The sequence below is a fragment of the Dysidea avara genome, chromosome 6 (genome assembly GCF_963678975.1).
Source record: "Dysidea avara chromosome 6, odDysAvar1.4, whole genome shotgun sequence".
In the NCBI taxonomy this organism is placed as follows: domain Eukaryota; kingdom Metazoa; phylum Porifera; class Demospongiae; order Dictyoceratida; family Dysideidae; genus Dysidea; species Dysidea avara.
This window is the reverse complement of record NC_089277.1, coordinates 7,291,035-7,303,717: the sequence shown is the minus strand read 5'-3', so window position 1 is coordinate 7,303,717 and position 12,683 is coordinate 7,291,035. Positions and strand designations below refer to the sequence as shown.

Below are 12,683 nucleotides of genomic sequence, written 5' to 3'. Positions count from 1 at the left end.
TTTGTCACACAGGCCTACGTAGCATGCAACTCAAGTACATAGGTATAAAGTGTTAAAGGTAAAACTAGCTAACTGCAAGTTAAAATAAGTTTTCATACAAAAATTAGCATGCATGCTGACATTTTCAGGGAGAAAAATGCTCTTGTTTTGATTACAATACATCCAGCAATAGCTACTATATAAATGTGCTCCTACCAGGCATTAGATAATGTAGCTATTTAATTTGAATCAATACCATGTAGGTTTAATGTAGCAAATATGTAATATGAAGTTAGTTATATCACAGCAAGAATAGAATATCTTAGTTATTGACATGAGTCCGAGGTGAAGCTGAGGACAAGTGTTAATTAATAACTAAGACATTCTACTACTGCTGTGATGTAACTGGCTTATATGTATCCAAGTAAGTATTTAGATTAATATGGTTTCATGTACTACCAAGAATTATGATAATATGGCTTCATATACAGCTAAGGATGATTGTTAATATCTACAACTGCTTTGTGGTATATATCCAAGTAAAAGACTTTTAGCACTTTGATGTATACGACTTAATATTCTGCTTGCATCATAAACATTCTTCAGTGGTGTTTAACACCTTACTAGGCAATGTGGTAGTTATTGCCCCAAATAAGGCAGTCATTGCCCCGAATATAGTAGTTATTGCAGTGGAAATAGCTACCATATTGTCCAAGTAATTCTTTGAAGTATTAGTGATGCACCGATACCGATACTAGCATCGGTATCGGGCTTATTTTGATGGTATCGGGCTTGTATCGGTTTAAGTACAAGTAGCCCAATACTACCGATACTCAATGACATTTACTTTTCAAGATGGCAGATGCTGAAGCGTTTGCGACATGTGAAAGTAGTATGGCTGTGATAATAGATGTGATAAAAGATGAAATAGAAAGCCACGAAGCCACTGAAAATAGCCACAAAGCCACTGATAGCTACCACAAAGCCACGAAGGTGAACCGCTAAGTGTTGATAAAGGAGTAAAAGAAAGGAAGAAAACCAGCGAGATATGGAAATATTTTAAAGTCGACAAGAGCGACAATAAAAAGGCGATATGTCTTACTTGTGAGGAAAAAGTTTCTCAAGGAGGAAGCGTTTCAACCAAATTCAACACAAGCAACCTAGTATTGTTATTGTTATTAGCGCTTTACAGTGACCAGCACTGAAGGTCTGACAGCAACATCGTAAGCATTTGATGGTACACAAGGATCAATTTCAAAATCTTTTAGAAGAGGAGAAGAGAAGTAAGTATTTAGATTAACATGGTTTCATGTACTGCCAAGAATTATGATAATATGGTTTCATATACAGCTAAGGATGACTGATAATATCTACAACTGCTTTGTGGTATAACTGGTATATATCCAAGTAAAAGACTTTTAGCACTTTGATGTATACGACTTAATATTCTGCTTGCATCATAAACATTCTTGGTGTTTAACACCTTACTAGGCAATGTGGTAGTTATTGCCCCAAATAAGGCAGTTATTGCTCCGAATATAGTAGTTATTGCAGTGGAAATAACTACCATATTGTCCAAGTAATTCTTTGAAGTATTAGTGATGCACCGATACCGATACTAGCATCGGTATCGGGATTATTTTGATGGTATCGGGCTTGTATCAGTTTAAGTACAAGTCGCCTGATACTACCGATACTCGATGACGTAGGATAATTACTTTTCAAGATGGCGGATGCTGAAGCGTTAGTGACATGTGAAAGTAGTATGGCTGTGATAATAGATGTGATAGAAGATGAAATAGAAAGCCACGAAGCCACTGATAGCTACCACGAAGCCACTATATAAACGGAAGGTGAACTGTTAAGTGTTTATAAAGGAGTAAAAGAAAGGAAGAAAACCAGCGAGATGTGGAAATATTTTAAAGTCGACAAGAGCGACAATAAAAAGGCGATATGTCTTACTTGTGAGGAAAAAGTTTCTCGAGGAGGAAGCGTTTCAACCAAATTCAACACAAGCAACCTTCGTTATTGTTATTGTTATTAGCGCTTTACAGTGACCAGCACTGAAGGTCTGACAGCAACATCGTAAGCATTTGATGGTACACAAGGATCAATTTCAAAATCTTTTAGAAGAGGAGAAGAGAAGAAAGGAAAAGCCAAAAAAAGCTAAAGGAGTTGTATTGAAGCAAGAAACATTGAAATCCATGGTAGAAAAATGCAGAGCGTACAGTGCAAATAACTCAAGAGCAAAGACTATTACTTACCGTGTTGCTGAAATGATCTGTACTGACTTACAGCCCTTTAGTATTGTCAGTGATGTAGGGTTTGAGCATCTGCTGGCTGAACTTGAGCCCAGATATGTACTACCAAGCCGTCGACAGTTCTCAGAGGTTCTTATTCCTGAGATTTTTACAAAAGTCAAACAGGGAATCTCTGAGCTTTTGAGTTTGGCTAGCTAAGTCACTCTGACCACTGATATATGGTCAAGTACCAATTTCTCTCATTAGTTTCTTAGCTTGACAGCACATTTCAATGTGGAAAGTAGAATGGAAAAGAAAGATGTCATGTTGTGTGCTTGGAAATTCGATGAATCACACACTGGTGTCAATATAACAGCTGCTATACTATCTCATGTTCACCAATGGGAGATAGAAGACAAAATAGTGTGTGTTTTACAAGACAATGCCTCCAATATGGTAGCTGCAATGAATTCTGCAAATCTCAAATCATTGCCATGCTTGGCACACTCTCTCCAATTAATCATCAAGGATGGTGTTTTACTGCAACCTGCAGTGCAGCAGTTATTAGCCACTGCTAGATCCTTAGTGGGTCATTATCATCATTCCAATTCATCATTTCAAAACTTCAAGAAAATACAATCACAGCTCAACTTACCTGACCATGTCCTTATTCAGGATGTTACCACTAGATGGAACAGCTCCTATTATACGTTAGAAAGGTTAGTAGAGCAGAGGAAAGCCATTACAGCAGCTAAATTAATAATACTGAATGTCAACCACCTGTTGAACTAAACACACAACAATGGCTTTTGGCTGAAAAGGTAATAAAACTTCTGAAGGTTTTTGAAGAAGCAACACGGGAAGTTAGTGGAGAATATGCCAGTGCCTCTGTAATCATACCAATAATCAGGGCTCTAAAAAAAAAAATTCAGAAGATGAGGATGACCATGGTGTTATGTCTATGAAGAGAGGTATGTTGAAATCCATATAGGACCAGTATGGAAATGTAGAGCAAGAATCTATGTGTACTTGCTACAATTTTAGACCTAAGATTTAAGCTAAAGGGGTTTATGTCTGCTAGTAGTGCAGCTCATGCAAGAATGCTTCTTATTACAGAGTGTGAGGTTTATCTGAAGAAATGTCAGTCAGACAGTGATGAGCCACAGCCGAAACGTAGCAGAAGTGACTCGAGAGAGAAGTCCAGTTCAGCATTATGGAACCTGTTTGATGAACTGATAGCTGATTCAACAAATGGTGATGGTGAAGGTGACTGTGGAACTGAAGCTGAAGTGATAACAGAAATGTATTTGAAGGAACCTGTAGTCTCTCGTTCTGAGCATGTTCATCCCTTAGAATATTGGCAATTAAAGAAGGCTGTTTGGCCATGCTTAGCTCATCTAGCCTGCAAGTACTTATGTATACCTCCATCATCTGCTGCTTCAGAGCGATTGTTTAGTAGTGCAAGTGATGTTATCTCAGCAGAAAGAAACAGAATTTTGCCGGAAAAGGTTGAAATGTTGCTCTATATTAAAAAAACTTACCTGTTGTGGGATACTAATTGCTTATTGTAAATTTTCTTGTGCTGTAAACAGCACCTGTATTGTACCCTGGCACTTTTAATCACATGTTACCACTTGAATATATTGTTTAACTGTAGTATCGGTATTGGACCCGGTATCGGTGTTTTTATCCAATATGGTATCGGTATCGGCATCGGTTGTAAAAATCTGGTATCGGTGCATCACTATGAAGTATATAGCTTCACTGGTGTAAATCATTTTACAATACAGCGAAAACAGATGTATAAGGATATAATGAAGCACATATTGAAACAAGGTCCTTTTATTTGATAAACTGACATGAAACTTTGTTAGCAAGAACCACTCTCCTCTCATATAAAATGTTCTATTATATTATAGTGTAGGGTAAACTTTGACAGTTAATTTTTTAAGAACAACGATCTGGACACCAACAACCAATCAAGATAATTGCAGAATTTATATCGTTTTATGTATGCGCACATATGGTGCACCATCCACCCACACACACACACTGGAAAAATCCAATGAGAAAAGAAGTAGTGCTCACAATAGCTAGCTATAGTGTTATTCACAATAGATCTTTGGAAAATTGAAGGAAAATATTAGGATGCGTAAACTTTTGACAGTTATTTCTGTTATACGTTTTTGCAATTAAGCCACCTGAAAAATACGGTACATATATGCACAGTGTATGGTAGAGTCCGCAACGCAAAAAAATGATATCCTCTAATCAACTACCTATAACTATTGTCATGTGTTAGGCTAAGTGTAACTTAAATAACACCAGTGTGACAGCCAAGTTTGTCACTTTCTTCTGGTAGAAATGGTAGAAATGTCTTAAAATCATTTGTTTTTTGCTGCAGTGGTTTAAAGGGTTCTTCATATGCCACAATATCCACTCTCAACATTGTTCAAGTAGTTTATCATCAACTCAAAGTATCGGTGGTTTGATTTTATTGGTCAGTTTCTGGTGGCAACACTATCTGTGAACATTTTTGGCAGTAAACAAAATGTTTCTTCCTCTGGAGCACAGGACAAGCAGAGCAGCAACTGCACCATGTGTCAGCAATGACCAGTACTACGTAGGTAAAGTACCTGGATGGGGAGTATGGTTATATTTGAAGCTTGCCAGCCATCTGGCTGAGCCATCTATGTGCTGGAATTTGGCCAAAACGATGCGATTTTTGCAAACAAATACCAGAATGGTTGATAAATCAGTTAAACAGTCTCCAACAGCAAGGATTTGAAACTGATAAACACCTAAAAGCACAGCTATCTCACCTCTGGGCCAGTGCAAGTGTCTTTTACTGTGATGGCATCATAAGGAGAGTATTAGACCGCTGGGCTAATCAAGATGCTGAACCTAATGCATAAAAACTTGTTAATTGTCATTTGATTTCAAGCAATTTGAAGATCATTGGAATAGATTATAGTCGATACACTGAGACTGATTACACTGTTACACTGACTTACACTGATACACTGATTTATTAGCCATTCTGGCATTTGTTTGAAAAATTGTGTCGCTTTGGCCAAATTTCAGTTTATACAGTATATGGCTTAGCCAGATGGCTAACAAGCTTCAATTATAACCATACTTTGCATCCAGGTTCTTTACATAGTACTAGTCACAGTGCAGTTTTTGCTCTGTTTGTCCTGTGCTTCACAGGAAAAAACAATTTGTTTGTTGCTAAAAAGGAACACAGATCGTGCTGCCACCATTTAACATCAAACCACTGATACTTTGAGTTGATGATAGACTTCTGAACAGTGTTGGGAGTGAATATCATGGCATACGTAGACTACTTGAACAGTATTGAGAGTGAATATCGTGGCATATGAAGAACCCTACGAACCACTGCAACGAAAAATCACAGGATATTAAGACATTTGTGTCATTTCCAAAAGAAGAAAATAATAAACTTGGCTGCCACACTGGAGTTATTCAAGTTACACTTAGCCTAACACATGATAGTAGTTAAGTAGTTGATTGGAGGATATCAATTTTTTGCATTGTGGACCCTATGTATGGTACACCATACACCTACAAAATGTACAAAATGTCTTTCAGAAAAATCTCATTAGCAATATGGAAAATTCAATGAGAAAAGCAGTAGTGCTTACTAGGGCTGAGCAATACTGCCATTTTAGTATCACGATCGATACTAAAGCCACTATTCACGATACTGAATAGTTCACGATGCTTACAAATAAGTCAATCATAGCTGGTGCTACATAGCATATTGCTCAGCATTCCTGCAGGAAGTCCTTATAGGTGACTCACTCACTCACTCACTCACTCACTCACTCACCCACTCACTCACTCACTCACTCACTCACTCACTCACTCACTCACTCACTCACTCACTCACTCACTCACTCACTGACTGACTCACTGACTGACTCACTGACTCACTGACTCACTCACTGACTCACTGACTCACTGACTCACTGACTCACTGATTGACTGATGCCTTCAGACAAGCATAACTTGATAACGGCTAAGGCTATAGGCTTGATTTTTTCACTGTTCAACATAACTTTGGCCCGAGAAGTGTCTTTTGGCATACTGCAGTATGTACAATGCATTCTTCATGGACTTACCAGAGTCCTCCTTTGTGTCGCATTCATCTTTGCTGACAGTAAAGAGTGTCAATTTGGCAGTAGCACATGATGGCTTCCCTTTGTAATGGGAATCATCCTTATTTTTCATAGTGGCCATTTTGATTGCAAAGGTGTTATTTAAACAGTTCTTGATTCATACTGGTTGAAAATAGTCGACAACGAAGTGTAATGGATACTTCACTTTTCAGATGATAATTGATATAACTGGGGCATGCAGCACCAGCCCTTTCTTTTGATATGCATGGATTGCAGAGATGCTTTTTGAAAAATTCTTGATTAAAAATGCTGCGTAACAGGTTGAACATTACTGACAATGAAGCATAATGAATACTTCACTTTTCAGATGGCATAGCTGGGGCGCGCAGTGCAATTTCAGATGCGGTATGCGTGGGCTCACCAATCATAATAATTATTTACAAAAAAGTTAACAAACAAGTACACAAAAAATTGGAATTTTCAACTAGAATGGGGACCATAGCACATTGATAAAAAGTACTGAAACAAGCTGGAGTAGTGCACGATATCAAATCACAGTAAAGCAATAAGAAGTGTTATATGTATATCCCTATTATGCTCAATGCCATAATGGAGGAGCACAGTAGGGATATAACACTTCTTATTGTTTTACTGTGATTTAATATCGTGGGCTTGTTTCAGTACTTTTTATCAATGTGCTATGGTCCCTACTCTAGTTGAAAATTCCAATTTTTTGTGTACTTGTATACAATAAATACTACCCACAACCATGACATTACACAATTTCATCAACTCACATCTGTTCTGCACTCAATGTCTGCATTATATAGCAACAGGGTCTTTACAACGGGCTCATATCCTCCTTGACACGCAATATGTAATGGAGTGAAGTTTCTCTACAACAGAAAATACATACTCCAATGATGTTACATACTCCACTTACATAGGCTATATATCCTGCAGAATACACAGTTAACTTAAGAGCATGTAATAGCAAGTTCATTCAAACTATCCCACTAGTGGTACAGTTCATGAAGTTACATACTACAACAATTAATGATTCTGACAATAACTACCAATCATGACAAGGTTTAAAAAGTTAGAATATTGCAACATTTGAAATTATTGTACTGATTATGTCCAGTCTATACAATATATGTACTGTTCAGTAAACAATACCCATACCTAGAATATTACACAATTCCATCGTTTTGTTACACTACACAGTATACTTTTCAATAGTTCATACACTAACAGGATCCACACAGTATTGTATATCACTAATAGTTATATGATACTGATGGGACTATGCATGTTACACTATTTACATGTAAACGGTACAAGGAGCAGCTGTAAGGACACTCTATAATATTAACCAATTCACTGTGTGAACAATATTTGTATACTGTAGGGTTTATGGTAGTAAGCAATGCCGGACTCTGTTCAAAAGTATTAAAATTACCTACATGATATTTTATCCCTATTAACCACTATATCTATCACTGCTTGCATACCATTGATGAATGGAAGACATTTAGTAATGAGTTGTCCAATGTATTTAAGTATTGACATTAAGAGGATGGCAACTATTATTAAACCTGTATTGTATAACTTAGTATATACATAAATACAGCAGTCAAACGAATACAGTAACATACGTCTAGCAGTTAATTATTACAAGTGTGCCAGGTGTATAATGAATGATGTATAAATACATACAACAGTATAGCTATACAATATACTACTCAAATACACAGTTTGCCAAATCAATAACAAAACAGTATTCAAATCAATGATGGTGTCTTGGTGGACACCTAATCGATTATTATCACACTACATAATTTATTGTTTAATCCACTACAAGCCGTCTAAATAAAATGTACACATGTGATGAATGAGGTTTAATAAATTTACTGATAAATGCTACAGACAATTCTGTGATCTTTGCAACAGGGAGATTACTGTGTTATTAAGTGATGTAATTATTTTTTTATAATTTAGCTAGTCTATTATTAGTTCAGCTAAGTGAGTTGTGAGAGATCAAACTACTGCACATATTCACTGGAGAATCATGCACAAAGTAATTGGGTCAGATAACATGTAGCCACTAATTTAATCTCCCACACAGCATTTAATATTGAATGATGCTTGGCAGCTCAATGTACAGTTGAGTAACAAATATTTGTAAGCATATCACACAATAATGGAACACCAAATTTAATGGGCACAGGCCAAGTTTCCACACTGGACCCATCATTAGTTTTCATGTGAAACTCTAGAAAACAATACAAATATGTACACATATAACAACCACCTGCACCGGCATCTGTAAGCTTATTGAGAAAGGGTGTGACATTTTCACAAAGCACTAGTTACTCATCAAGCAACACTAATTACATAATGCGAGTTCAGTCTGTGTTTCTAATTTAAATGCTTCCACCAAAGTACAGGAGTTGTTTTGCTGGCAAAGAGGAGTAGGAAGGTCCTTGAGCATTGCATGATTCTTAACTCAAAAGTAGCTTTCCAGGTCACACTATGGCTCATTTGGTTTATGTTGCTAAGTAGCCAGTTGACGGACACCTCAACTTTATTCAAAATCCTGCCCACAATTAGTTGGAGTACATACTTTGCACTGTACTCTTGCTTGGATACTATTGAAATGTCAGGTATATACGAATATGAGAAAAACCTTCTAGTTAACACTGATTAACCTGTGGTTCTTTCATGTAAATTGTCACCAGGTTCATTTTCAGAGTACATAATTTTCATGTGGGACTATGCTCCCGAACCCCATGCAAATTTAAAAAACCTTTCACCAAAATTCCTGGAGCTACTCTTGTCATCAGTACTTTTTCAGCTCATGTTATGAACGCACACCGAAACAGGATATATGACAATTTTACACTTGTCGAATTTGTCTTGGCTTGTTGTGCAGCAACTTCTAATAGCCAGAACTAGAATCAGAATGGAATGTAATAGAACAGGATGTATATTCTTTGTATATCAAGACTGACTTGTGACATGCTGTTTGTTTTGAAAACTAAATTCCTTACAGCAATCAGCTATTAAGCAGTCACTAAACAATTGCTTTAGTTGTATAGTTAACAGTATTTATTGTTAGATTCTCCTCCTGTGTAAAAGTAGCTATAAGTCATGCAGTGTCCACTGACGTAATTAATAAAACTGCTAGAATGCTTGGCCAGGGCATAACTAGCTATTTAAATAGCCATATTTATTATATAAAGCTACAGCAGATTATGCACATACAGGGGATTAGATTTGTCCCCAAACAATTACAATTCACAATGAAGTACTTGGTTAAGTAAAGTATTAAGATTAATGTCTAATTATACAACCAAGTACTAAGAATAATACGAAATGTGGTTAAAATTACGTCATAGTAATAATAATAATAATAATACTAATAATAATTTTTACTGGCTCAAACTTGGCACATGATCACCCTGATATTACTGTCATCTGTAAATCGTCTCCATATTTTATTGACATTACTATTCCTGGAGACAGTAGGCTACACCAGAAATTTGTTGAAAAGAAAGAAAGATATTCTGATTTGTGTATTTTAGTGAATAAATTGTCGAAGACATCTTGTACTGTTGTGCCAATTGTTATAGGTTCCCTGGGATCAATCTCTGTTAGTCTCAGTTCTGAGTTACAAAAGATTGGTGCTAATATAAACTCTATACCCACCATGCAGAAGTCAGTTATACTAAGTACTTGTAGAATTTTACGCCACTATTTGACTTAAGAATTTATTAATAATTGTTGTAATTGTTTATTAGTAACAGTATTTGTGCTGTAATTGTACTTGTCACACCTGTAACCAATCTTCCAGGTTAGAAGGAGGTCCTTGTTCCAGAATGTTCCTTCCTTTATTGTACATTGTACTACATATGTTCTGAGTTACATATGACAATAATAATAATTCTTTGCTTCATTACTTTTATTGCAAAGACAAGTTTATTTTATTGAAGTGTCTATATTGCTGGAGACTCTACAATTTCCCAAAAGAGCATGGAAAAAATTTCAAATATGTTGACTTAAAGATAGAGATTTGTAGACCATGGAAAATGTAAGTGTTTGTTTACCTGTTGTTATTGGAGCTCTGGGTCTCCCTGGCAGCCAATTTGAAGAAAGTAAATATTCAAGACTCTTTAATAGCTTTACTTCACAGCATTACTCCTTAATCATTATTTGAACATTTGACTACAATTTCTTTTGCTGAGTAATTGTACTCCTGTGCCCTGGGCTAGGGCAAGGACTTTCTTTACCAGTTTTTGTACTGTGCATTTGAACACAATAACAATAATTCCTGGGGATAGCCATATCCAGCAAAAGACTGTTGAAAAGAAAGACAAACATACAGACCTATGGATAAAAGCTCAGAGGATTTGGAAAACTACAGTGTCGGTGGAACCAATAATCATAGGAATACTTGGTTCTATCCCTAAGGAACTTGAAGCTAATTTGCAGGAGCTTGGAGTACAGAAATCATCCATTCCTGTGTTACAGAAGTCTGTACTTTTAAGCACTTGTTTTATCTTGAGACATTACCTCACTTGAGATTCCCATGTGTCTGGTTGATACAAGGACATTTTTGTTTTGTATCCAGATGTGCTAACTATTCTGTGTTATGTAATATAACAATCTACATCCTAAATTGAGTCCGAGAGTCATTTCATTCTCTTATTGGTAGCTAACTGTTCATGTAGGCATCTGGTATTAGTTTTCTATCTGGCAAAATATGTCAAGGCTCAAATGTACGGAGCATTTTCTGGAAACTAACATTAGACACTGTGCTAAAAGGAATCATATCTTTGGTGATGCAATGGCAAACTGATGTTGTGTTCTCCACATCATTGAACTCTCTGACAATGGCTGGGCTTTCTCGAAGGAATCCTTTATCATTGGCTGATCCGAATCTTTAGTCTTACTGTTAGTCGCAACGTTCCCTTGGGTCGTTTTAATCTTAAGAAATTTGGCATGGTGGCTGTACTCCAAGTGCACCATCATATTAATCGTACTTCCTTGATAGTGTGGTTTCCTCAGGCATAACTTACAATAAACTGTTGTCCATTTCTTTTTGCCCTTTTCTTTAAATTTGCCACCTTGTGCAGGAAAGCCAAAGTGTTTGCAGACGCTGCTCCTCACCTTCTCTAGTTCACAATTTTCTCTAGTTGAGTCACTACTCTTGCTGTCAATGCAGTCACTAAGAACACTAGTAACGGACTCAGTATTGTTGTCCAATATGATAACACACGTACTAGAACTCACACTTGAAGAAGCCAACATAATGCAGTGCCAACATAATTAACCACAATAATCTGTCACGTACACGGTCACGTGTTAAGCTAAAGTAACCATGTGCACATTTTTGATAGTTCAAAACTTGTTATCACACTACCTATAGGTAATTTTGTTATCAAGATAATTGTTTTGTCATTTTTGTCACACAGGCCTACGTAGCATGCAACTCAAGTACATAGGTATAAAGTGTTAAAGGTAAAACTAGCTAACTGCAAGTTAAAATAAGTTTTCATACAAAAATTAGCATGCATGCTGACATTTTCAGGGAGAAAAATGCTCTTGTTTTGATCACAATACATCCAGCAATAGCTACTATATAAATGTGCTCCTACCAGGCATTAGATAATGTAGCTATTTAATTTGAATCAATGCCATGTAGGTTTAATGTAGCAAATATGTAATATGAAGTTAGTTATATCACAGCAAGAATAGAATATCTTAGTTATTGACATGAGTCCGAGGTGAAGCTGAGGACAAGTGTTAATTAATAACTAAGACATTCTACTACTGCTGTGATGTAACTGGCTTATATGTATCCAAGTAAGTATTTAGATTAACATGGTTTCATGTACTACCAAGAATTATGATAATATGGCTTCATATACAGCTAAGGATGATTGTTAATATCTACAACTGCTTTGTGGTATATATCCAAGTAAAAGACTTTTAGCACTTTGATGTATACGACTTAATATTCTGCTTGCATCATAAACATTCTTCAGTGGTGTTTAACACCTTACTAGGCAATGTGGTAGTTATTGCCCCAAATAAGGCAGTCATTGCCCCGAATATAGTAGTTATTGCAGTGGAAATAGCTACCATATTGTCCAAGTAATTCTTTGAAGTATTAGTGATGCACCGATACCGATACTAGCATAGGTATCGGGCTTATTTTGATGGTATCGGGCTTGTATCGGTTTAAGTACAAGTAGCCCAATACTACCGATACTCGATGACATTTACTTTTCAAGATGGCGGATGCTGAAGCATTTGT

The 12,683-nt window shown here is 36.4% G+C and overlaps 1 protein-coding gene across 3 annotated transcripts in view; it reads right to left on the bottom strand.

Annotated features, from left to right (window-relative positions):
• The window catches only part of LOC136258238 (death-associated protein kinase 1-like), a 142,555-nt gene that overhangs the window by 61,899 nt on the left and 67,973 nt on the right, over positions 1 to 12,683 (bottom strand). For 2 of the 3 annotated variants that reach the window (XM_066051568.1, XM_066051567.1), the window contains one exon: positions 7,159 to 7,257. The exons of the other annotated variant lie outside the window; for it this stretch is intronic. In XM_066051568.1, the coding sequence (XP_065907640.1) occupies positions 7,159 to 7,257 (99 nt within the window). The remainder of the gene's footprint in view (positions 1 to 7,158; positions 7,258 to 12,683) is intronic. 3 annotated transcript variants of the gene reach the window in all.